At 38.9% G+C, this 26,269-nt stretch overlaps 2 protein-coding genes across 2 annotated transcripts; both read left to right on the top strand.

The window, feature by feature from the left end:
• The first annotated feature begins 1,035 nt into the window (after nucleotides 1-1,035).
• sh3bgrl3 (SH3 domain binding glutamate-rich protein like 3) lies at nucleotides 1,036-14,183 on the top strand. The gene is made up of 3 exons (XM_083543411.1): nucleotides 1,036-1,356; nucleotides 9,777-9,944; nucleotides 12,280-14,183. Exons 1-3 carry the CDS (start codon nucleotides 1,312-1,314, stop codon nucleotides 12,343-12,345), a joined length of 279 nt encoding a protein of 92 aa, XP_083399537.1. The 5' UTR covers nucleotides 1,036-1,311; the 3' UTR covers nucleotides 12,346-14,183.
• A 920-nt stretch (nucleotides 14,184-15,103) lies between these two features.
• tmem200b (transmembrane protein 200B) lies at nucleotides 15,104-22,591 on the top strand. Its single transcript, XM_083543360.1, has 2 exons — nucleotides 15,104-15,377; nucleotides 19,035-22,591. Exon 2 carries the CDS (start codon nucleotides 19,047-19,049, stop codon nucleotides 20,133-20,135), a length of 1,089 nt encoding a protein of 362 aa, XP_083399486.1. The 5' UTR covers nucleotides 15,104-15,377; nucleotides 19,035-19,046; the 3' UTR covers nucleotides 20,136-22,591.
• Nucleotides 22,592-26,269: the final 3,678 nt, after the last annotated feature.

The raw sequence follows: 26,269 nt of genomic DNA, 5'->3' as shown, positions 1-26,269 counted from the left end.
TTATTTATCAATTTATTTATCAGTCTGAATTTATACCTGCATACCTACATTCATTTTGAGAGGAAAATAGAGAAAAGCTTAAGTAGAAGTAGGAACTATTTCTTCTCTCTGACTTCCGCTTCTCTCTCTCTCTCTCTCTCTCTCTCTCTCTCTCTCTCTCTCTCTCTCTCTCTCTCTCTCTCACATGTTCACACAGTTCTCTTTCAAGGTTTCTTCCTCATACCATCTTAGGGAGTTATTCCTTGCCATACTGGGTTGCTCAATAAGGATACGCTTATAAGGAACAAACTTGTAGACACTAAACTTATACAATCCAACTTCAGAACCAATTTGATCTCTGTAAACCTGCTTTAGGACAATGTCTGTTATTAAAAGCACAATAACAATAAAACTGAATTGAACTGAAACACCATTACTGAACACAATGATAGAACTATTATAAATGGTCATTCAGAGGAGGATGGATTTGGGCTGTATAGCAGACTTGATATAAGTAATGGCTTTGGATCGATGCATAATGAATGAACAGTTCTTCATTTAATGAACCATCACTGAACAACACACCCCAAGAAAGATTAAACTGTGATTAATGAACATTTGGTGATGAGGATGGGATGCCTTTTCAATCTTCTTCCTCTCAAGGATTCTTCCTCATATCATCTCAGGGAGTTTTTCCACTTGCTCACTCATTAGTGACAAACTTATAGGCACTAACATAAATTCACATTTTATAACCCATTTATATCTGTAAACCTGCTTTGGGATAATGTCTATTGTTAAAAGCTCTATACAAATACAATTACATTTAATATAAGTGAAATCTACTGACTGGGTGATTTTTGTTGGATTTGTTCTGTGGATGTGATGTGTTATTTCATGAGAAATAAGAAAATTTCCCCACATCCATTCGAAATTGTTAATTAAACCAACTATTATTATTATTAAACTATTCATTGAAACATTTATCTCGCTGTCGTTGGTTTGTTTTTAATATTTTCCGCAAGCGCCGTCGCGTTAAAATGACGTCACCCATGTGCGAATAGATGAACTCGGAGCTCCGGAATGGGGAAAAAAATACTTTTCATAAATCAATTGTGAAAGTGCGAGCACATCTTCAATACGGATCTTTAGTCACATCTTGGAATTTCGTTACATTCCCAAACACAAACAGGATCCTGTGGCTTTAAATTCCCCCAGCGTGTAGCGGTGAAGGGGGAAGTGGGTGTGGGGGAGAGGGGAGGAGGGGGAGCACGCTAACTGTACTCGCTGATATAAACACTGCAGCCAGCACGCAGGAGAGATCTCTGTACAATGGGCGTGAAACTGTACTACACCACCGTGACCGCTTCGAGAGAGGTGAGAAAGTAGCCATGATGAGCTTTATATTCTGCACACTAACACGAATTTGTAGCTTGTTTAAGGAGAAATGTGGATCGAAGTCCTAATTAAATAAGGGAGACACACCCAATGCTGGAGTATAGTGTTTCGTCTTTTTTAGATCCAGCAGTAGATGTAGGTTCACACCAGGGTTGAACACCACTGATCATCCAGGACACTTGGGAGGGAAGGATATGAATGCGAGATGTTAAGAAAATAAATAAACCAATAAACAAGCTCTTGTTGGAAGGTCGAGGAGAAGCGGAAGTGTGTGTGTGTGTGTGTGTGTGTGTGTGAAAAAAAAAGTTCGTGCATGTTGCTTCATGCATCACTGTTGGGTAAAGTGTTGCAAAAAAGGCCAATCATTCATCTTCATCATCCTAATGGACATCAGTCCTGAAGCATGTATCAGTGTAATGATTGGTTCAAGAACAGATGTTGGTAGCTCAGTGGTGAAAGCATTGGACTCTGGAACGTCACAAGTTTAAATCCCTGCACCACTAAGTCACTGCTTGGCCCTTTAGCAAGGCCCTTAACCCTCAACTGCCTGGTTATAAGTTGCTCTGGCTAAGAGCATTTGACAAAATGCCATAAATATAAATGTATTTCTGCTCTCTCCATCCGCCTGGGTGTGTCAGAGGAACTTGTGCTTCGAGGACTTCTCTAATCAGATTACTCACATACCATTTCACAGTGAATCATCAACTAGGCTTTTTACAACCCCGAGAAACCAAGCATGTGCTTTTTATAGTCGTGCCGATCGTTTACACGTATTACAAAACACAGGTCGATTAAGTATTCTACTCTTTTTATTACTATTATCATTATTTCCCATGCACAGCAAGAATTAATGTGCACTCCTCCTCTTGTGCTTTTCACTAAATTTTGTTGGGCGGATTAGTATTCATTCTGCTACATTAGTACACTGATGTTTTTGGAGACTTAAGCTCATCTTAAAGGTGTTTAGTGTTGATGGGTCGAGGCCAGGGCTCTGTGCAGGAGACTCCATATACGCTTTCTCCATTCCAACCTTAACAACAACAACCATGGAGCATGCTTTGTGCACAGGGGCATTGTCAGGCTAACCCAGTGCATTTAATAAGCAGTAGATGGTAGCACATAACAAAACCTTGTCCTGAATTATTATGATTATTATTATTAATAAAGGACTAAACAGTGAAGATTGGAGGCACACAATTGTAGGAAGCAATAGGTGCTTCCTATTTTTCCTTCTTCTTCTGGTTCGGGTATCTATAGCAGACCATCGAAACACTTGGTAAGTTGTGAAATTTGGCACATTGAGGGATCTGTTCTGAAAGCAGCATTCTGACCAAAATGATGCTAATACTCTACTGCCACCATGAGGTCACATTTTAGGCCCAATTTGCAAGTATAATTGTTATATCATTTTAATTGTGTTTTCAAAATTGCAAAGTTGGGTATCCCTAGTCAAATAATTAACATCTTTCATTCAAGTTTATTTCTATAGCGCTTTTTACAATGGCCATTGTCTCAAAGCAGCTTTACTGAATGTAATAGTTAAGGTGGACGATGTGTATTTATCCCTGATGAGCAGCCATGGAGACTGTGGCAAAGAAAAACTCCCTTAGATGTTATGAGGAAAAAACCTTGAGAGGAATCAGACTCTAAAATGAACCCATCCTCATTTGGGTGACATCAAGAGTGTGATTATAGTCTTTAATCATAATCACACACTCCAGTGCTCATGTTAGTTCTCACTCTCCAGTGTTCTGTATTGTTTAATGTTTTTTCCATAGTCTTTTACAGTCATTTGTGGTTATGGAACCAGGAGCTAATGAGCAACTCATAAAATAGCTCAACATTTGAGATCATCACAGATCCAACACCAGCTTCTCCATGCCAGAGCCTTTAAACATTTAAAGGGGTCCAGTGTCCAAACTCCACATGAGGTGGAATCCAAATGGCGCTGGTATGTCTCTAGATGTTTCAGGATGTTTGCAGGGACGGCATCTACTTCTTGAAAGGTCCACAATCTTAATTCAGTAAACAGTAAACCTCAACAATGATGGAACTATAATGAATGGACATTCGGTGATAAGGATGTTCCCTTTTGAGTCTGGTTCCTCTCAAGGTTTCTTCTTCATACCATCTTAGGAAGTTTGCCACTGTCACCACTTGCTCACTTATTATGGATAAACTTATAAGGAATAAATGTATAGGCACTAAACTTGTACATTCCAAATTCATAACCTCTTTGTCCCAAAGAAGATTTTTAAAAGTGCCACACAAATAAAACTGAATTGAATTTGATTTTGTCAAAAACAAAATCTCTACTCTATAATGTTGACAAAGGATCCTGAATAATCCAGATGGTTTGCTCTTAATTAACTAATGAATCTGACAGAGAAGACCCCAAAACAAGATAAGGAGGAATCTCAGGACTAAACCTGGTATTCATCTCAGAACTAAGACCCGAGTCTACGCATGTTAAATTGAATGCAAACGAACATCTGTAATTTAAGTTTTCTTTCTGTAACCACTTTTGGATTCAGTTTTGCCGATACTTTTCCTACAAATTAGTTCTAATTGATACAGAATGATTGCATCCATTATCTTTAGACCAACCTGGACACAATATATCAAAATAATTTTTAATAATCCAAATGGTTTGCTTGTAATTGGCCAACAAATCAGACAACCACCAAACAGGAAGTAAGGCTGTATCACTTTGCAGTCCAGACAATTTTGGTTGACATTTTTCAGGATTAGGACCTGAGGCTATGCAAAAAAAAAAAAGCCAGCGCCACCATCTGGGCAAATAATATGCTCAAAATTCTTAAAACTAACTGCCATAATTTCTACTCCTTTTGCGCATGTTGTCCAATCTTACAAAAATATTTGACTTTTACTTTTAACTGAAGCCATTCGAAAGCTACATTGCATTGAGGTGTCAGTGGTATAATTTGCTTTGATGTTTATTTCTGTTATTTGGGATTATTTTACCTTCCTTACCTTAATTGTCTTTTGTCATTTTTGGACATTCATGGACATTGATGCACCAGCTGGCTATCATTTCCATATAGCACTTGCAAGCTATCACTAGACATCAGGCCGGCCTGGGGATGATTTCCCATGCAAATAGGTTGAAAGGCTTGCTTATCTATTGAGGCATCAATGTTTGGCATAAGTGTTGGGTTTAGCCGCATTATGATATGTTCCAGCTCTGATCCTCCCTGCAGATACTGTGGGCCAACCAATAACTCCATTATCTGGCTGTAGTGTCTAGAAAAATAGTGAAAAACCACTTTTTATTTGCATTGTCCAGTGGTTTGTGGCTGTTGCAAATATCCAGAAATGTCCTAAAATGTGTGGTTTTAGCTTGTTTAAAAGATTGCCAGATTCCTTACCTATATACTAGTATGCTTGGATTGATTTCTGGGGTCATAGTCATTATTCTAAGCTGTATACCACTGTGTTAGCCTTCTAGGTGGTTTCTGAATAGGTTCCTGTACCGGACATAAATAATTTTTACACTTCAAGGTTTTTTGGCTCCTTGCTGAGGCATCTTTTCATTTTTTCTCTTTTTTGGGGACAAAATGGGTGTACATGCACGCTCTTGTCAATAGCAATAAATAGCAACACATGCTGTTGCAATTAGTCAGTGAGCATCCTGGTTGAAATAGAAAGTTGAAATAGAAAGTTGAAATGAAATGTTGAGGTAAATGTTGTTGTGAAGTTGCCTAGCCACTGACCTGGAAATGAAATTTTCTACCCACTGTGGTCCTTCTCCAGTAAAGGATCCAATTTCAGCAGCTTTAACACAGTTTAGTGTATACTGCTGTTTTCGGTTCTTGTGTTTTAATTCGATCTTCGGTTTGATTCGGTGTTGGATGCAGTCAATGTGAAATCTCTGCTTGATTCGCTCGATACTTTTAAGGCATTGGTGCATTCCTGTTGTTTGCTATAGTTATAGAAAAAGAAAATGCTAAATGTATTGTTATTTATTGCTTAGATTGTGTTGCATTTCTGCAATCCCAGTAATAAAAAATCAAGTTAACCATAGCAGTAAAAAAACCCAAAGCTGAATGCATTGTTTCCTGATTTTGCTAATTGCTTTATTTCTTTATTGCTTTATTTATTTTTATTTTTTTATTTTTATTTTCATTTTTTTATTTATTTATATATATAAAATAAAGTTGGAGTGTGTGTGTGTGTGTGTGAGGTTTCAAACTGATTTTGATCTGTGCTCTGGGCGTATTGACATGAAGAAAAGCAGCAGTAATAATATTAATGATAGCTCATTATTTTTTTAAACATTGTAAAGAAATGTATTAAAATGTAAATTTATTAGTTGATATGTTAAATGATTAGTTAGTGATTACTGCAGTATATATCAAATATTCCTTACTAGCAAATACTGTAAATAGTTTTTTCTCAGGTAAATGTATATTTATGTGAACCTTATATACTTGTGACATTATATAAGGGGGTTTGTGACCAGTTATTTTAGGTAGGTGATTTTAAATTTTAATATATTTTACAGGTATGATGCATAAAGTCATATTTATAAGTTTTTCTACTGTTAGATAAACATAAAATTAGCTTAATGAACCAATAATACACCTATTGTATTATATACAAATAATTGGATAGCATTGTTTATTATGACAGTTTTATGAACTTGTCTGAAGGGATGTTATTGTTTGCATGACAGTTTTGAGACCATGTGAATTAAAAATGGTCTAAATGCCATTGACTGCTGTAAGAAATGGATTTATGGAATGGTGTTTAGGTCAACATTGTAATAATCAGTCAATTTGACCTTGTATTTGTTAATACAGTGTGATTTTGCTGATACATTTAGAGAAGATTTGTCTTTATAGCAATTAAATTTGCTTTTGAAATTGAGAAAAAGCTTACGCATAACAAAGTACAATAACAGGCTTAAAAAAAACAACCTAATACACGTATTTAATTGCCAACTTATTAATTACATATATGATGAAAAAGTAACTTAACTCCCCATAATGCATAATCAGTGGAAACCTACTTTATTGATGCATAGTAAAAAACTGTAATTCAAACAAGTGTGGGAAATTGGCATTGATGAAAGTGGCCATTAGAAAAAACCTTGCAGACCATTAAAGCTGATAAAATAAAAATAAAATCATCATTCAGCTGCTCTCATTAGGGGTCACCACAGCAGATTATCTGTCTCCATGCTATTGTCCTTTACATCTGCCTCTTTCAAACCAACTATCTGAATGTCTTCCCTCACCACATCCATGAACCTCCTCCTTGGCCTTCCTCTTTTCCTCCTACCGGGTGGCTCCATCCTCAGCATTCTTCTACCAATATAATTCATGTCCCTCCTCTGCACATGTCCAAACCATCTTAATCTCGCCTCCCTCACCTTGTCACCAAAACATCCTACATGCGCTGTCTCTCTAATAAACTCATTTCTAATCTTGTCCATCCTTGTCACTCCCAACGAAAACCTTAACATCTTCAGCTCTGCTACCTCCAGCTCCGCCTCCTGTCTTTTACTCAGTGCCACTGTCTCTAATCCATACAACATCGCAGGTCTCACCACAGTCCTATAAACTTTCCCTTTCATTCTTGCAGATACCCTACTATTACAAATCACTCCTGTCACTCTTCTCCAGCCACTCCACCCTGCCTGCACTCTTTTCTTTACTTCTCTAACACACTCTCCATTACTTTGCACTGTTGACCCCAGGTGCCTGAACTCCTCCACCTTCTCCAGCTCTTCTCCCTGCAACCGCACCACTCCACTGCCCTTCCTCTCATTTACACACATGTACTCTGTCTTACTCCTACTGACTTTCATTCCCCTTCTCTCCAGCGCATATCTCCACCTCTCCAGGCTCTTCTCAACCTGCGCCCTACTCTCACCACAAATCACAATATCATCCGCAAACATCATAGTCCAGGGAGACTCCTGTCTGACCTCGTCCGTCAACCTGTCCATCACCACTGCAAACAGGAAAGGGCTCAGGGCCGATCCTTGATGCAGTCCAACCTTCACCCTGAACCTGTCTGTCGTACCTACTGCACACTTCACTGCCATCACACTGTCCTCATACATGTCCTGCACCACCCTCACATACTTCTCTGACACACCTGACTTCCTCATACAATACCACAACTCCTCTCTCGGCACCCTGTCGTACGCTTTCTCTAAACCCACAAAACACAATGCAATTCCTTCTGTCCTTCTCTATACTTCTCCATCAACATCCTCAAAGCAAATAAGGCATCTGTGGTGCTCTTCCTCGGCATGAAACCATACTGTTGCTCACAGATGGCTACCTCTTCTCTCAGCCTGGCTTTCACTACTCTTTCAAATAACTTCATGGTGTGACTGATCAACTTAATTCCCCTGTAGTTACTGCACGTCTGCACATCTCCCTTATGCTTAAAAATCGGTACCAGCACACTTTTTCTCCATTCCTCAGGCATCTTCTCACCTTCCAAAATCCTGTTAAACAATCTGGTTAAAAACTCCACTGCCATCTCTCCTAAACATCTCCACGCTTCTACCGGTATGTCATCTGGTCCAACCGACTTTCCACTCTTCATCCTCTTAATTGCTGCTCTCACTTCCTCCTTACTAATCCTATCTACATCCTGCTTCACCAACTCCACATCATCCAACCTTCTCTCTCTCTCTGATTTTCCTCATTCATCAGCTGCTCAAAATACTCCCTCCATCTTCTCAACACACTCTCCTCACTAGTCAACACATTTCCATTTCCATCCTTTACTGCTCTAACTTGCAGCACATCCTTTCCAGCTCGGTCCCTCTGCCTGGCCAATCGGTATAAATCCTTTTCTCCTTCCTTCTCTCATACAGCTCCTCATATGCCTTTTCCTTGGCTTTCGCCACATCCCTCTTTACCTGCTGCCGCATCTCTTTGTACTCCTGCCTACTTTACCCATCATTCTGTCTATCCCACTTCTGTTTTGCCAACCTCTTTCTCCTTATGCTCTCCTGCACTTCCTCATTCCACCACCATGTCTCCTTGTCTTCCTTTCTATTTCCAGATGTCACACCAAGTACTTTTCTAGCTGCCTCCCTCAACACTCCTGCAGTAGTTTCCCAATCATCCAACACCTCTTCAACACCACCGAGCCTCTGTCTGACCTCTTCCCTGAACCTCACACTACACTCTTCCTCCTTTAGTTTCCACCATCTTATTCTTCTTTCAGTCCTCACTCTCCTCCTCTTCTTCTTCGCCTCCACAACCATCCTACAGACCACCATCTGATGCTGTCTAGCTACACTGTCCCCTGCCAACACCTTACAGTCTCCAATCTCCTTCAGGTTGCATCTCCTGCATAGCATATAATCCACCTGTGTGCACCTTCCTCCACTCTTATACGTCACCCTATGATCCTCCTTCTTCTTAAAATAAGTGTTCACCACTGCCATTTCCATCCTTTTAGCAAAATCTACCACCATCTGCCCTTCCACATTCCTCTCCTTAAATCCATACCTACCCATCACCTCCTCATCACCTCTGTTCCCTTCACCTACATTCTAGCTACACCACTTCATCTACTTCACCACTTCATCTAACTATTTACCACTTTATCTAATTCACTCCATAATCTTTCCTTCTCCTCCATCTCACAGCCAACTTGTGGAGCATAGGCACTGATGACATTTATCATCATCCCTTCAACTTCCACCTTCACGATCATCAGAAACTCTCTTCACTTCCACTACACTCTTACTGTACTCTTCCTTCAGTATCACCCCTACACCATTTCTCTTTCCATCCACACCATAATAAAACAGTTTAAACCCACCTCCAATGTTCCTGGCCTTACTCCCTTTCCACTTGGTCTCCTGAACACACAACATATCTACCTTTCTCCTCTCCATCATATCAGCTACCTCTCTCCCTTTACCAGTCATAGTGCCAACATTTAAAGTACCAACCTGAACCTCCACTCTCCTACACTGCTCCTTTCCCTGCCGTCTCTGTAGACGTCTTCCTCCTCTCCTTCTCTTCGGCCAATAGTAGCCCAATTTCCACTGGTACCCTGTCGGCTAACGATACCTGTGGCGGTCGTTGTTAACCCGGGCATCGACCGATACGGTATGAAATTCTCATTTGTGAACCGCATATTTGATTTGGCACGTTTTACGCTGGATGCCCTTCCTAACGCAACCCTCCCCATTTACCCGGGCTTGGGACCGGCACTAAGAGTGCACTGGCTTGTGCATCCTTAATGGCTGGGTTTTGCACCTTCCTTCTAACAATAAAAAAAACCCCAGAATTCAGGCAGAAACCCTATGATATAAATAAAAACTTAGTTAGAATTTTGTACCACTGACTGCAGAATATAAGACTAACAGTCGTTCTAAATGTTCTCTTCTTTTCTAGGTGAAGTCACAGCAGGCTGAAGTCATGCGCATTTTAGAGAGTAAGAACATCCAGTATGAACTGATTGACATTTCTGTGGGTGGAGACGTCCGGAATGAGATGAGAACCAAGTCGGGTAACCCTACAGCTGCCCCTCCCCAGATTTTTAATGATGATGAGTACTGTGGGGTAAGCAGAAGGTCTTTTCAGTGTGTGTCTTTTTGACATTCAGCAGTTTTATTCAGTTTTCTTTATATACATCATCATTATTATTATGTACCACGAACAGTAAAACGGGTCATGAACATCAAAGATACTGTGTTTCAGAGTTACCCAAGGAATAGATGTCCATTGAAATATTAATTATGTATATTATTACATATGTATACAAACTGTGTGAAGTATCCAGGCCCCCCTTCCCTTATTAGGATCCCGGAATTAAACACAAATAACGCAATTTGCGTTTTAATTACCATGTAAGTGTTATTTTCTTTGTCAAATAATTATTTTAGGGTCATAACCATTGCTGTATTACATAAGAATGAAATCAACTACACTGACTGCAAATTAAAAAAGAAACATAAATCAACTAAAACGTTCAGTCAGATTCCAGCTGTAAGAGCTGAGATCATTGGCGCCACCTGGTGGTCTTGTCCTTTCCATTTTCAGCTTTTCAAGCTCCTTCCCTGCTCCTGTGCCTAAAGAAGACTTACTTTCTTGTTCGCTGCTGAGCAGCATCACCTGACAAGGTCTTGTCTGGTTGAATCCATTCTACATTAAGTGGTGCGATCTGAGATGACTTTCTGCACTCCACTGATAAGATCTACCAGGTCACGATTCGCCCTGCTTGCTTGCTTGCACGGTTTCTTGCCATTTTTTCATTACAATTTTTTATTACAAACCCTAAAAACACACTTACATTTTAAAACAGGATTATATTAATTGCTTCTGTATGTGAGATTTAGCCGTTTAGCAGTTTGCATAGAGAACAGTTCTAGATTCTAGATTGTTAACAAACTTCTTTTATTTTGCCAATATGGGGTTTTGTATGTAGAATTTTGAGGGAAATAATGAATTTAATCCATTTTGGAAATGAGGCTGTAACATAACAAAATGGGGAAAAAAGTGAAGCGCTGTGATTAATTTCCGGATGCACTGCATATACAGGAAATGTATGTATAATGTCTGTGGGATTATAAAGGGGTCTCTGTGTGGTGCATAGTGTGGAGTATATTAAGTATTTTGTATTCATACCTGGGCAGACATGTATTTAAAAAAAATTTTTTTTGTTTCTTATTATTCTTTCATGGCATTAACTGAAGCATAAACTTTTTATTCTGTACTGCTCACACAGTAAAAATCTTTCGTATAAGTTATAGTGTGTGTAATTGTGTGCATGGACTGGACCTCAGATACTTGCATCAATTGTGATTTTCAGGTGTCAGTCAATACCAATAACTATGTTTTTTTTTTCTAAATGAAACACTAAATAATTCAATAAACTGATGCACCTAATTAACAGCATGCTGTGACTTGAATGTTGAGTTTGGATGAGGATGATGTTTTCTGATAAACATACTACTCAGTGTGTACAATCTTTAATAATAACACAAATCCCACTGTGTTATAAGTTAATGAATGCTTTGTGGTTTCAGACCAAACCTAAAACCTGGTTTAATTCATTCCCCTTCCTTTTGGAAACCTGTATGCCTGATTTATTTTTTTTATCTGGTCATAAATAAACTGGATACAAGATTTCTGCAAACATCATGCATACATGCTTTTAAACAATACATTCGCTATTTGTGAAAAATCTTACTCATGCTCCTGAGTGTGTGTTTATATATTTACATGTAAGAAGAATAATTAATATAAACTAATATAATCTTTAGATCATATAATTTAGATGTATAACATATATATATATAATTTGTGGAGTTGAAATAATTGTATCAAATTTACATTCAATCTGAATGCTAGTTAACAAGATCAAGCACCATTATAGTGAACATATTCTGAAATGTATTATTTAATAAATTGTTATTTAAGTTAAACTTTTGTTGGTGTAAATTAAATACATTTGTAATAACAGAAGCATATATTACAAAAATAAAGAAAATGTGCCAAAACATCCATGCATTAATCTATAAGCCATAAACAAACACCTCAGCTGATGCAAGATTTACAGCTCACTTATATAAGTATTACATTTAGATTAAACATTATTCAATTGTTTTATTGTTATTGAAGTGAGTAAAAGTATCTTCCAATTAAATTTTCACCGTTACCCAGTTTATTTTGTGCTCTTTCGTGTGCTTTACCTTTTTCTGTGGATGGCACTACGTTCGTTAATGACGTGCCATTGATGAGCTTGGTATTTTACTGGTGATAGACATTTATCAACATACACACATCAATATGCAGGAAATGTCAATTTGGTCCTTGCAATATTCACCTTAAATATTGATGAATGTGACCCATTGTTCAGAAACTCATACTCTGGATATTTTTCTCTTCCCGACAGGATTATGAAATGTTTTCCGAGGCAGTAGAAGCAGATACAGTGGAGAAGTTTCTCAAGATTGCATGAGATTCCTATTGTAGCATCCAATGCCTTTTCCGCCGCTTTGCTGGACCATGAGTTGTAAAAGGGAAGCCCTGCCTCGTGTCCTTTGCCCAATGACGATGTCTACTGCTCTTTATATCTATGCCATTTTAATATGCCAAACACATATTCCTTTCTGCCATGCAGTGACCTAAAAGCACAGAGTAGTCTGCTGGATTTACCTGAATTCTTTTTCACCTGGTTGATTTCATGATTTCAGTATTTCATTTGTGCATGAATCAGCGTTCTCACTGATTTTCTTTTTGTTTTTTTATTCTGAATGTAATTATTTAATTTTACATGCCTGGAATCTCTTGATTGCAATCAGTATATACTTCATCTAAAACTAAGCTGCACTCAAACACAACATAAAACCTGATCTCCTGTGGACCAAAAAATAATAATCTAGCACTTATCTATATATTTAAATCTGTCTTCTTTTTTTTTTTATCTGTTTGTCTTTACAGCTGCTTGTCTTATCTTGACAACTATGTTGATGTGATTAATGGTCAGCATTCTATGTCATTAATTAAAAAAACGTGGCTGTTTTTGCTGTTGGAGCAGGTGAATAAGACCACCAACTGATCTAAACACAATATTTCATGGCTCTGTATATGTGGCAAACGAATGTTACTAAGGTTCATCGAATGAAAGCATTCCCCTATACTCAATTGTGCCAATAAATGTCCCTGAAAATGCAGTTTCCACATTAATACGGTCTTCTCTTCTGAAACACGAGCTTTGATGTGGTTAGCTCTTGCTTTCCAGACAAGCCTCATCTACAAATGTACTTTTAAAGTGAGAAATAATTGACCTCATAGTTTCCTGTACCCTTTAGTGTCGAAGAATTTTAATAATGCACCAAATGTCTGTGTCCACAGTAAACTTTTTTATATTTAGGCAGCACACTAATAGACATCTTCCATAGAACAGCATTACATTAATCAGAATATTTTCCACTTTATCTACTCTGTAATTGTAAAAATGGTCTGCTATCTTGCATATCTATTTCAGAGCAAGCATTCATTCGTTCGTTCATTTTCAGTAACCACTTACCGTGTAGTGGATCCATGACAGGTAAATGCAGCCAATCAGCCTACCTGCATGTTTTTGAACACATCATATGCAACTCAGACCATAATCAGCTGTGCTGCCCAGAAAAACATGTATCATCTTAAACACTGATCTCTCTGTTTATAACGAACAGGCTTTGTATGAACAATCTTTGTCCCTAGCTATAGCATTTATTACTTTGGGTACTAATAAAGAGCCTGCACCTTATGTTCAAAATAGGCTTTGCAGACTAGAAATGCACTTGGGTACAGCAGGGTGAAATCATTCCATGCTTTAAATAGCAACAGTAGTATTTTATAATCGATGCAACATTATACTGGTAGCCAATGCAGAGTTATACGTCATATAGATTGGAACCAGAGCTCAGGTAGGAGCTGAGAGATGGTAGTGCTGCTCACTCTGCCACCATGCCAACTTTCAACTGAACGTACTTAACCAAAAAGAAATTAAGTAAAAGAAAATGTGATGGAGCTAATATTATATTTGATTATAGTGATAAAAGTTAATTTGGGAAATGTGCCACATTTTCAATCTTATCCAAAAAGTAGTGCTTTACATTGCCAGACCTGTAGACACCTAATGCAACTGAGCTGTTACTTAACCACTTGTGAAGTGTCTCAGGTACATTATACAACATACAATCATGTAACAAGAACAGAGATTTAAAAACACATTGGCCTTTCTTATAATGACTGTATCTGTGTATTCTGTAGTCTTGAATTGAAATAAAACTTAACTTTCAATGATTACGTTTGGCTCGTTCTTTTTCATTGTCTATATATTCCAAGAAATACTTTTTTGTAGTATATGGCATATTTTGTAGGATATGGCATGTTTATGTTTGGATCAAATAAAAGTAAATGACAAAGCTAACAATGTGTCCAGTATTTTCTTTTCTCCAGTCTTTTCTTTACTTCATGTTTTTGTACAAGTTTATTGTTAATATTAAAATTTTTAGGGAACTGTAGATGAGTTGACTATTTGCCTGTGGATCCATGGCCATCTTATGACCTTTAACATCTGGACATGTTCTTGTGCACGTGTGTATTATGCTGAGATCTCCTTTCTGGGTCTTGTAAGGATTCACACGTGATCAGTGACCAGTCGATTTCAGGCCAAAATGTATTTTATCTTTATATTTCTAGATGCTACATGGGGCAAACACAGCACTAGATTCAAGGAATCACTCAGTAAATACAATATTTCTCCAGGAGATGTCGCCAAAATAAACAAAATAATCACAAACGAAATAATGGAACAGGACTAATCTTTTGGTTCATTTAGGGACTAACACTGATAATTATTTTAGTGGAAGTTGCTCTGGCAGTCTGCTTTTATTCTACACCTGCACCTTTCTTGACGCAGTTCTAGTATAAAGTGTGTATAACTACAAGGGGCTCATTTGAAGGTATCATGTAGATTCTTGTACCAAGATATGGTATTAGATGTTTAGTAATAATTTGCTATGCTGTTTTCTACATGTGTGCTATTTACAACTAGACATAGTACACTGTGCAGTCCATAGTTCATATTTCCTTAACACTTCTTCATGCACATCCTTCTTGTATTTCCACTTGCACTAATGATCTGAGTGTGAAGGAGGAGAGGAGGTCTCTGGCAGGGGAGGCGCTGTATACCTTCTTTATAATCTGTGCTGCCAAGAGCTGTTTGCCTCAACCACCTCCAGACTGTATGAGAGTGCTTATGTGTTTTGTGTAGATGTGTTTTTTTCTCCCTTTCCCCCCTTTATTTTGAATTATCTTTAATACATACTCATTCCTCTGGAGTGGATGACTATGCAACTGGATGTTTTTTTGGGGGGGGGATTTATTGCAAGATATAAACTTGTTTCCAGATGAGATGAGATCAGATGAGAGACCCTCTGGAGATGCAGTGATCATGTCTGGACACAGTCAACATAGATATAATCCAGCATAGTCAAGGCAAGTATAACATGCTTCAATCACATCTGTTATAGAGCTGGAATTACAGAACAAATAGAATGTATAGACTGATGCTGCTTAATTAATTGTGTATTGGTGCATTTCATTGTTTTGATTTTAAGGCTGTTAAGTTGTGCCTCACACTGGTTAGTTTTTGTTAATGAATTTAATAAAAGTATTTCTTTGAAACGTCACACCTCTCTTCTGCATGTAATAAACTACTCAGTGTAATCAGTCTTCTTTTCAGAACATGACTTTGCACTGAATTCTGAGTGCACATGTTTGGTATGCAGGAATGTGAGGCTGTGACTGAACTACATTAGATGTTTGTTGATAAAGGCTGTATGTGATACACATTGCACCTGACTGCATTACATTTACATTTAATCTGAATGCTGAATCAGTGTTTGGCAAGCTCAGTGTGCTTTTAGCTAAACTAACTCAGTGTGTTCCATCAATGCAGGGATGTTTACTGACATGTAGAGTAGCCAGATAATATATTACAAGTGCACAAATCTTAGTCTTGGTAAATTCAGTGTGTGGAGTGTTTTGGCTCATTGTCTTTCTGCAGGTTGAAGTTTCTCCACATTAGATTGGATGCATTTCGGTGTAGATTCCTTCTTTTGCGACCATCATGAGTTTAATCGGCAATAAAGATTAGCGAGAACAACTTTCAGAAGAAGCCCAAGCCATGCTACTACCACCACCATGCTTCACCCATGAGCTTGTATGTTTTAGCTCATGAGCACTTTTCATTACTTTAGCAGAGGTTCAACTTGGTTCCAGAAGGGCTGTCGCTCATCTCTGTGTTTCTTTTTTGTGACTGTTGTTTTTTTTTCCCTTCACAGTTCTCATAAAGTTTTTCTTAACTGTTTCTGTTGCATTTGTAATGCCCAAGGCTATTGCAGTGGCTTTGATTGATTCAGATCATATGATTCATGGTGTGGAAACTTGAGTCATTGCGAATGCTAGCCACTCTGTTGTCCCAACATGTGATAAACATTATTAAGCTTTACTGGTTTAGGTAGGCCCCTGTGAGTGGCTCCATCACTTACTGGCATGCGTAAACTATTACAGACAGGAAATTATCCTCCGAAATGATACCCAGATTTCCACCACGGCTCTTACTTGTGGTTGGAGCTTACTGGGAATCTTTCCACAGGAAGACTTCTTGTCACAGATGAGTAAAAAGGCATGGGCTTTGCCCCTTGATATGAAGACTAATGTTTTTGTCTTGAACAATTCTGGAGCCATAGCACACAGACTTTGTACCCTGCAAGGTTTAAAGCTTATGCATTGTGAATCCCTCAATTTGTCTCTTCATGAACCCACAGAAGTTGTTTGGATGGAAGGAATGATTATTGCATGTAGCCTTTTGGGATCATTTCTGAATCACTCAGGACTAAGAAAACTGCATGGCTTGAAGATACCAAGGATGTCCTCATGGCCTATTTGCTACAATTCCTGTCTAGAACCTTGTGACTGAAAGACGTTTTATACAACTGTGTTTGCAAGTTTGGCAAGAAGAAAAAAAATCACAGTGCAATACACAGTACAAGAGCAAGAGTTTTGTTTGTGATCATTTTTACAGATACAATTTCACAAAAAAAAAAAAATACAAGAAACCAGATTTAATTTCATAATGAAATAAGAAAAACAATGGTCGTTTTCTATATTCCATATAGGTTACTCTGCATAAATTACTGTGCATAGATCATCTGCACAATATGTTCCACTACAAGTTTCGAGAAGGATGAGATGGTTCATTCTAATTAACACTCATTGACACTGACATGTAAGTGTGTGGTGCTGGTATGAGTGTATCCAACCAAACGATATCTGCTCAGTGGTGGTCCATGTGCGTTGACAGCGAGTACAGGGTGGCTGATACACTGTGCAGAGCAGAAATTAAAGAGATATATATCTAGCCTCCTCTCAGATACTAAGGGGTTCTGTGAATGAACATGGAAAGTGCTAAACTGAAAGCTTAGAAGACATCTAATAAAACACATTTGTATGCTACAAGTTCCTAATTTCTTAAATCATTATTGGTTTTTCCAGCAGAAGTTCATAAAAGCTTATATGTAAGACCTTTTTTAAGGCAATCAGGACTTTTGCTTTTATCATCGATATTGAATACTTTAAGTAAAACATCTAAGCAGTATTTGTTACTACTTTTAAATAATATTTGTTACTCATCTACCATAGTGGTTAAGGCATTGGACTATGGATCCGAAGGTCCTGAGTATAAATCCAAGCCATGGCAAGCTGCCACTACTGGGCTTCTGATCAAGGCCCTTTACCTCGTAACTGCTCAGTTGTGTGAATAAGATAAATGTAAGTTTCTCTGGTTAAGGGAGTTTGCCATATGCCTTAAATGTAAATGTAAATGTTATCTATTAGAATGCCATTGATGCCTGCTTCTGAAGAGATTATGACCACGCTGGTCTGTTACCACATACACAGTTGTCTAATTCAACCTGCCATACTCGAAGATTTGACCAGACATGTTTAACACCTTTTTTGGTTTTATCTTCAGTAGTATATCAAAATCATTATTTTAGGCAGAAAGCAATATACTTTTTGTTGAAATCAATTATAAAAATGCCTAAAATTTTTTAAGTGATTTTCTTTGTTTATTATAAGTGATTTATTTGTTATTTGTTGGTTGTTTATCAAACAGTATTTTAATTGGATGCACATAATCGCATTTATCACAAATGTCCCATTACATGGAATTTGTCCTTGAACACACTAATGGCTTAGGTGGAATTTACACTTTAAACATTTGAGCTTGTTTATCAGCTGCATCTTCTCTCTATTAATGCTGTTCTGGGAGACTGCGTCTGGTCCTCAAACAGCCAACAGCAGCTGCATGCTCAGAACATCTACTCTTCTCCATGGACCAAGATGCAGTTTTGGGTTTATGTGGGTTGTCTGTTACTAAGAAACCACTCTATAGTTGGGCCCCTGCCCTGTATTGAAGTCTTAATGTAGTTTAAAACACCCACTAGGTTTACACTTTATTAGGAACACCTCTATACCTGATTATTCATACAGTTATCCAATCACATTTCAGCAGTACAATGCCGAAAATCATGCAGATAATTATTTATTGAAGCACCTTAAGATTTTATTACTCCACTTAATCATAGCATTTTTTTGAAATACACAATCCTATCTACTATCTGCTACAGTTAAAGTTACAGAGACCAGAATTGTATTCTATTGTTAGATGAATGAGCAGATGTTATAGCTGTTGTGTTTCTAACAAAGTGCACAGTGAATGTATAGCAAGTTATCATTAACAATTGAGCAAAACTGACTTCAAGATGAAGTTCATGCCTTTCAGGGAGCTAAAAGATTCACTCTGTTTTATACAGTCTTTGCTTACTCTACTTCAGTGCATTGAAATATTGGGGCAATATTTGATTAATATATACAATGCAGGCACTGGCTAAATGAGAGAGGTCTAAATAAAAATGTAAGCAATAAAAAGTCATATGAACCTCTTGATAATTGTGCAATTCAATTGCCACTGGTTTATACTATAGATACTTTACTTGTATACACAATACCCAGCTGTGTGTATCTAAAAAGACTTGTGTGTGTGGTCTCTGTTAAAACGTTTGCTCTTTATTTCATTTTCACACCCAGAGAGTCGGAGGTATGAGGACCCACAAGGCCCAAACCCAGGCTTTAGCCTCATCATCTACTCAGCGTTTTCCGTGCTTCAGTCTGAGGAAGAAGAAGAAAGCAGGGGTGGTCCAAGGGAAGTTGCGTATCCGCTCCATGCCAGGGGCATTCCTGGTGCTGGGGATGATAGTGGTGATTGTTGGCACCACATTGGCAGTGGTGGGGTATTGGCCATACCGGGTGCAACAGTCAGCAGCAGGTTCAGTGACTAAAAGCCCCACTCATGGAACCACTTGGGGCCTTGGAGCCAAAGGGCTGTTCTCAACAGCGAGTCTGATTCACACTGACAGGATGAAGCTACTAGGTCCTGTAATCATGGGAGTGGGATTATTTATTTTCATTTGTGCTAACACAGTACTATATGAGAATCGAGACAAAGAGACTCAAATTCTGCTGTCTGAGATGCAGAGTGTGATGTGCACCATGTCTACTGTGCCCTCGGCAGACTTCACCCAAGTAAACTCACTGATCAGGCACTACCACTGGGTTGGCAGCCTGCCTGCAGCCCACTTAAATATCTTGTGCCTTAAAGAACTGGCCTCCTCTGAGCCACTGCTGCAGGGCAGGACCACAAAAGAAGAGAGAATGCCACTTCCAAGAGAGGTGATGCACACTGAGGTCCTTCGTCATCAGGAGTCTTTATTCATATCCTCTATTCATCTATCAGACTCCTGCAACTCCAGTAAACGAGATATCAGCACTTACTTGGATGTAGAAAAGGAACTAGTCTGTGTTCAGCAGCCCCAGCTTGAGGGTCACTGCAACCTTAACAAGAACCTGACTTCGTCCCTTATGTCTACCCCAGAGAGTCAGGACTGGGAGTTAACCACGGTCCCTCCCAGGCGCTCCCATAGTATGAGTTATAGAACTGACTCACAAACATTATCCAAGCCTTTAGTACAAATTCAGGAAAAGGCACTATTGCAGATTTCAAGCTGCCCTAAACCAATCCAACAATCCTGCATCTCTGAAGTCTGTGTGAATCAGGAAGGAATTCGCATACAAACTCCGAACTCTGACTTTGCATTTGTGGGGGATCAGAAGCACCACAGTTGGCCTTGACCTGACCTTGGATATGTAAGAATGCATCTCAGGCTGGAAAGCAATCCAATTATCTGCTGTGTTTTTTTACTCTGGGTCTGATTAATATCATTGACCAATCACAATTAATCTCTAATTGACCAACCATCAATTGTGCTATAAATTATAAGATCTACAAACATACCTATTGGTCAAACCAACAGTCAAATGTGTAGGTTTGGGAATGCAGCACTCTCTCACCAAAAATAACATGAACAATTACATAAAGGACTCATCCTAGCACAGTCTATGCTGTATCAGTACTTATCTTTTGCAGCAGGGATTTAGACAGACGGTACTTTTTGTCTTTAGCCTAATGAACTAGCTTCAGGTTTTTATAGAGACTACAAACTTAACTGTACAAAACTGTAAGTTGCTCTGGATGAGGTGATCTTCCAAATGGCATAAATGTATCTCTTTGAAAACAATGGATATGATCTAAAAAGAGCTTTCCATAGATTTCAATGCTACATAACTACAGGTATGTTCATATAACCAAAGACAAAGATAAAAAAAAAAAAATTAGGGTATGGTCCATTATCAGGTTGTCCACATTTTCTTTTACATTTGCAGGGAGGAACAATTTTTTATCTCATCCACTGACTTTGATTTTAGCATTTATGACTCATGACTCATTTTCCCAAAGCTACCTCTCTTCCTACTCCACAAGACAGCAGTAAAATACAACATAGAAATTAAGTAAATTATCATATTGGCTTTGTCACGAAAGTACACCCTGGACATGTTTTGTAGAATTGTTCAATGAGAAGATCTTTCAATAGCATCTGTTTTATTCATACTGTATAAAACATTATTTATCCATTAAACACACAACAAAAAATAAATCAAAGATCTGTTTTTAATCTCACAAAATATTGAATTCGATATTAATATTATTTGTTTTGTGCTTTTAACCAATCGCCATTTTCATAAATCAGTTGGATGATACCAGTGAGAACTGATAGTGGGGTTTTATAAATCATTACTCTTTGGCTATAAAGTCAGACTGTATGGAGTACATTAAAAGTAGAATTTGCAGATTTAGAATTTGCAGATTAGCAGATGAGCAAACTAAAGTCCTGGAATAAGCACAGGAACATCTTTATGATTAGTCTATATATAAGTCTATAGTCTGCAGGTCAAAATATCCAATAAAGAAATAGGAAGAGTTGAACTGGCATGTTTTTTGGGTGCGTGATCTTTAGGGTGTCCGTGTGGGATCAATGAAAGCATCAGAAGAATGATTCAGAAGTGCAGAATGGTCTAATCAAGATGCAACAGAAGTGATTAGAAAGGTCTGAGTGGAGAGCAGAGCCACATCAGTAGAACTGTGTCAGGACATCACTCTATGCAGCATAAGTAAATGTAAAGAGAGGAAAATTAGGATGTGTTTGTATTATTTATGAACATTTGATCACTAAGAATATATGATTAAAAAAACAGAGGCTCAAAACTAAAATCTTACTGAATGCCTACCCAAGACCTGTGACTTGATGCATGACTTTGCATGTTTGTGCAGCCTCAATGTGACTGCTTTCTCCTGTGTACTTTATGTATAACTGGAGGATTGAAAGCATCTGCTAGATGGTACTGCAGAGCACCCCTGTGCATCTGGTTTCTAAGTCGAACTGTAATGTTTAGCAGTTTGATGCACACTTAAGAGCCCTGCTATAATGTCATGAGCTGTGTCCCACCTTATATTAAAAAAAAAATCCATACATTCCATATAGAAAATAGAGCATTTGGCAGTATTGAAGGCAATAATGGAGAGATAAAAAAAAAGCAAACATTGACCATAATTGTTAAACAAGTAAAAAAACAAAAAAAACAAAAAATCCAGCCATCAGCCATGTACACATATAAAGATTTTAAAGCAAGTTAAATTAAGGGTTCTTCAAGGTTTATGAACCTCGTCTCTGGAACCCTTTTGAGGGGAAATGGGATCAACAATACAATCTTTAAGGACTGAACCCTGTAAGCTTGTTGTTATCTCTAAGGGGTGACAGGAAAATGTGCAGTATTTTAAAAATGTATAATATCTCTGTTCATGTATGTTCAGGCACTAAAACTGTAGTAAAGAAGATGTAATAGTTTTGTGGGCATTAAACCATTAATTATTATACTACTCTGATTACGCTTATTGAAATAAAATTATTTTGCATGCAGAAATGAAGGATATGAAGAATATGAACACCTGAGATTTCTCTGTCTAGTACACAGATTACTTAATTAAAAACTCCTGTTTGCTGGGGAAGGATCCAAGTCAACTTTGATTATTAGTCTATCTCGGTGTCTGTTGTTCCATGCGTTCTGTAGGCTGCATGTGCGTTTTGATTGTAACAACAGCTGTTTTGTAATGGATGGTACCTGTGCACCAACTGCTGAACTGACTTTTCATATCAGTGTTCAAAATAAAGGCAAAGCCAAACAAATACAAATATACAGTTTTTTAATGATTGTTAAGTGTGTAAAAGGTCAGGCATGACAACATCATCCTATTCTCAATCTTACAATATTTGTGTTGAGAGAGAGAGAGAGAGAGAGAGAGAGAGAGAGATAGATTCACCAAAGTTCATTAGCTCATAGTTCATTTTAATTACCTGACCATCATCTGACATTCATAGAGCTCACTTTGTGAACAGAGGCATGAAGGGAAATTTAAATTTTACAGCATACATACACATTCTACACAATTGTGTGCTTCCTTTGTGGCAATGTACAGAAAGTATTCAGACCCCCATCACTTTTTTTTTCAATTATGTTATGTCTGCAGCATTCTCCTACCAATATACCCCATGTCCCTCCTCTGCACATGTCCAAACTATTTCAATCAGGCCTCTCTCACTTTGTTTCCAAAATGTCCTACATGCGCTGTGCCTCTAATAAACTGATTTTTAATCCTGTCCATCCTCATCACTTCCATTGAAAACCTCACCATCTTCAGCTCTGCTACCTCCAGCTCCACCTCCTGTCAGTCAATGCCACTGTCTCTAAACCACACAACATAGAAGGTATCACCACAGTCCTATAAACTCTGTGCTCCATAACATCTCTTCACTACTGCCACACCTGCTCCATCCTCCCTGACTGCTGATGACTTTGCCTCCTTCTATGATTAGAAGATTAAGGAAATCTTCCAGACCTTCACATCCTCCCCAACAATGACTACACAACACAGCCAGGAATCTCCTACGCCTTCGTTGTCAAGCTTCTCAATCTTAACAGAAGATGAGATACTGCAAATCATTGCAAATCTTGCAATCCCACCACCTGCCCTCTGGATTCAATCCCTTCAACTATGCTTCAGACCATCAACTAAGCTCTTTTGCCCTTCATTTCCACAATCATCAACAAGTCCTTAACATCTTGCTATGTGCCAACTACCTTCAAGCAAGCAAGGGTCACTCCCATCTTAAAAAACTTGCTCTGGATACATCAGACCTCAACAACTACGGACCGGTATCACTTTGCTCCTTTCTTTCTAAATCTCTGGAAAGCACTGTTTTTAACCAACTGGGTGTCTTTCGCTCACAGAACAACCTCCATGATCCGAACCGGTCTGGTTTCAAAGCAGCACATTCCACAAAGATGGCCCTTTTGGCTGTTTCTGAGAAACTGCATGCTGCTTGATCAGCAAAGCTGTCATCTATACTTATCTTCCTAGACCTTTCAGTTGCATTCGACACAGTCAACCACAAGACTCTCTTGTCTACCCTCAGAAGCCTCGGTAGCCGCGGAACAGCATGGGAATGGTTTGCTTCCTACCTGAAAGGTCCCTCATACCAGGTAACATGGAGGGGATTTACATCTGTCCCGTGCAGACTCATCATTGGTGTCCCACAAGGCTCGGGACTTGGTCCCCTTCTTTTCTCCCTCTATACCCACTTCATTGGTGAAGTCATATCCTCACATGGGTTTTCTTACCACTGCTATGCAGATGACACTCAACTCAGCTTTTCTTTTCCTCCCACAGATACCACAGCTTCTGCTTGGATCTCGGCATGCTTGACAGACATATCTTCATGGATGAGTGCTCATCAATTAACAGAACAACAATTAAAACAGAACTGCTGGTCATCCCATTTGATTCATCTCCAGGTCAAGATCTCCGAATAACTCTTCATGACTCTCTGCTCTCCCCTTCAGCCACTGCTAGCAACCTTGGGTTAACTATGGACAATCAACTGTCCCTCTCCTCACATGTTGTCAATGTGGATCGTGCTAGTTGATTTCTTCTCTACAACATCCGAAGGATTTTTTGTCCACACAGGCTGCCCAGGTGCTTGTTCAGTCTTTTGTCATTTCAAGACTGGACTTCTGCAACTCTCTGCTGGCAGGTCTTCCCCTAAGTGCTATTCGTCCACTGCAAATGATTCAAAATGCAGCTGCACGACTTGTGTTCAATCGGCCTTTCTCCCACACCATCCCACTGCTGCACTCCTTTCACTGGCTTCCAGTAGCTGCACGTAACAAATTCAAAACACTGATGCTTGCCTACAAGGGCAAAAATGGACAAGCACCATCTTACCTCAGAGACCTCATCACACCTCGCACTGTACCCTGCTGTCTGAGATCCTCCAGCACTGCTCGACCGGTACCACCTTCTCTCAGAATGAGAGGTAAGTATACATAAGGCTCTGTTCTGTTCAGGTGGTAAAATGAACTTCACCTAGATGTCCGAACAGCGAAGTCCCTGGCTATCTTTAAGCAAAGGATGAAGACCTGAAACACTTAAATTAGCACATTTCAATTCTGCTTTGTAGAAATCAAGAGAATCAGTCTAATTTGTATTAAGTTTGTAATCTAGCATACTAGTGTAGATTTATTCATTGCTAGAGACTTTTGTATGTCGCTCTGGACAAGGGCATCTGCTAAATGCAGTAAATGTAAATAAACTTTCCCTTTCACTCTTGCATATACCCTTCTATCACAAATCACTCCTGCCACTCTTCTTCACCCACTCCACCCTGCCTGCACTCTTTTCTCCACTTCTCTAACACACTCTCCGTTACTTTGCATTGTTGACCCCAGGTACCTGAACTCATCCACTGTCATCACCTCTTCTCCCTGCAACCGCACCACTCCACAGCCCTCCCTCTCATTCACACACATGTACTCTGTTTTTCTCCTACTGACTTTCATTCCCCTTCTCTCCAGCGTGTACCTTTACCTCTCCAGGCTCTTCTCAATCTGCTCCCTACTCTCACCACAATTCAAAATATCATCCGCAAACATCATAGACCATGGAAACTCCTGTCTAACCTCGTCCGTCAACCTGTCCCTCACAATGCAATTAACCCTCCACTTTGAACCAGTCCTACTACACACTTCACTGCTGTCACACTGTCCTCATACATGTCCTGCACCATCATCACATACTCTGTCATACGCTTTCTCTAGATTCACAAACACGCAATGCAACACCTTCTGACCTTCAATATACATTTCCATCAACATTCTCAAAGCAAATAATGCATCTGTGGTGCTCTTCCTCAGCATGAAACCACATTGTTGCTCACAGATGGCCACCTCTTCTCTCAGCCTGGCTTCCACTACTCTTTCCCATAACTTCATGGTGTGACTGATCAACTTAATTCCCCTGTAGTTACTGCAGGTCTGCACATCTCCCTTATTCTTAAAGATTGGTACCAGCACACTCTTTCTCCATTCCTCAGGCATCTTCTCACCTTCCAGAATTTTGTTAAACAATCTTGTTAAAAACTCCACTGCATCTCTCCTAAATATCTCCATGCTTCTACCGGTATGTCATCGGGTCCTAACGACTTTCCATTTTTTATCCTCTTAATAGCTGCTCTCACTTCCTCCTTACTAATCCTATTCACTTCCTGCTTCACCATCTCCACACCATCCAACCTTCTCTCTCTCATTTTCTTCACCCATCAGCTGCTCAAAATATTTCCTCCACCTTCTCAACACACTCTCCTCACTAGTCAACAGATTTCCATCTTCAACCTTTATTGCTCTAACTTGCAGCACATCCTTCCCAGCTCGGTCCCTCTGCCTGGCCAATCAGTATTAATCTTTTTTTCCTTCTTTAGTGTCCAACTTCACATACAGCTCCTCATATGCCTTTTCCTTGGCTTTGCCACATCCCT

Source organism: Silurus aristotelis, assembly GCF_946808225.1.
Source record: "Silurus aristotelis genome assembly, chromosome: 6".
Classification (NCBI taxonomy): Eukaryota; Metazoa; Chordata; class Actinopteri; order Siluriformes; family Siluridae; genus Silurus; species Silurus aristotelis.
The sequence above is the reverse complement of the archived record's forward strand: the minus strand, read 5'-3'. Positions and strand labels throughout refer to the sequence as shown.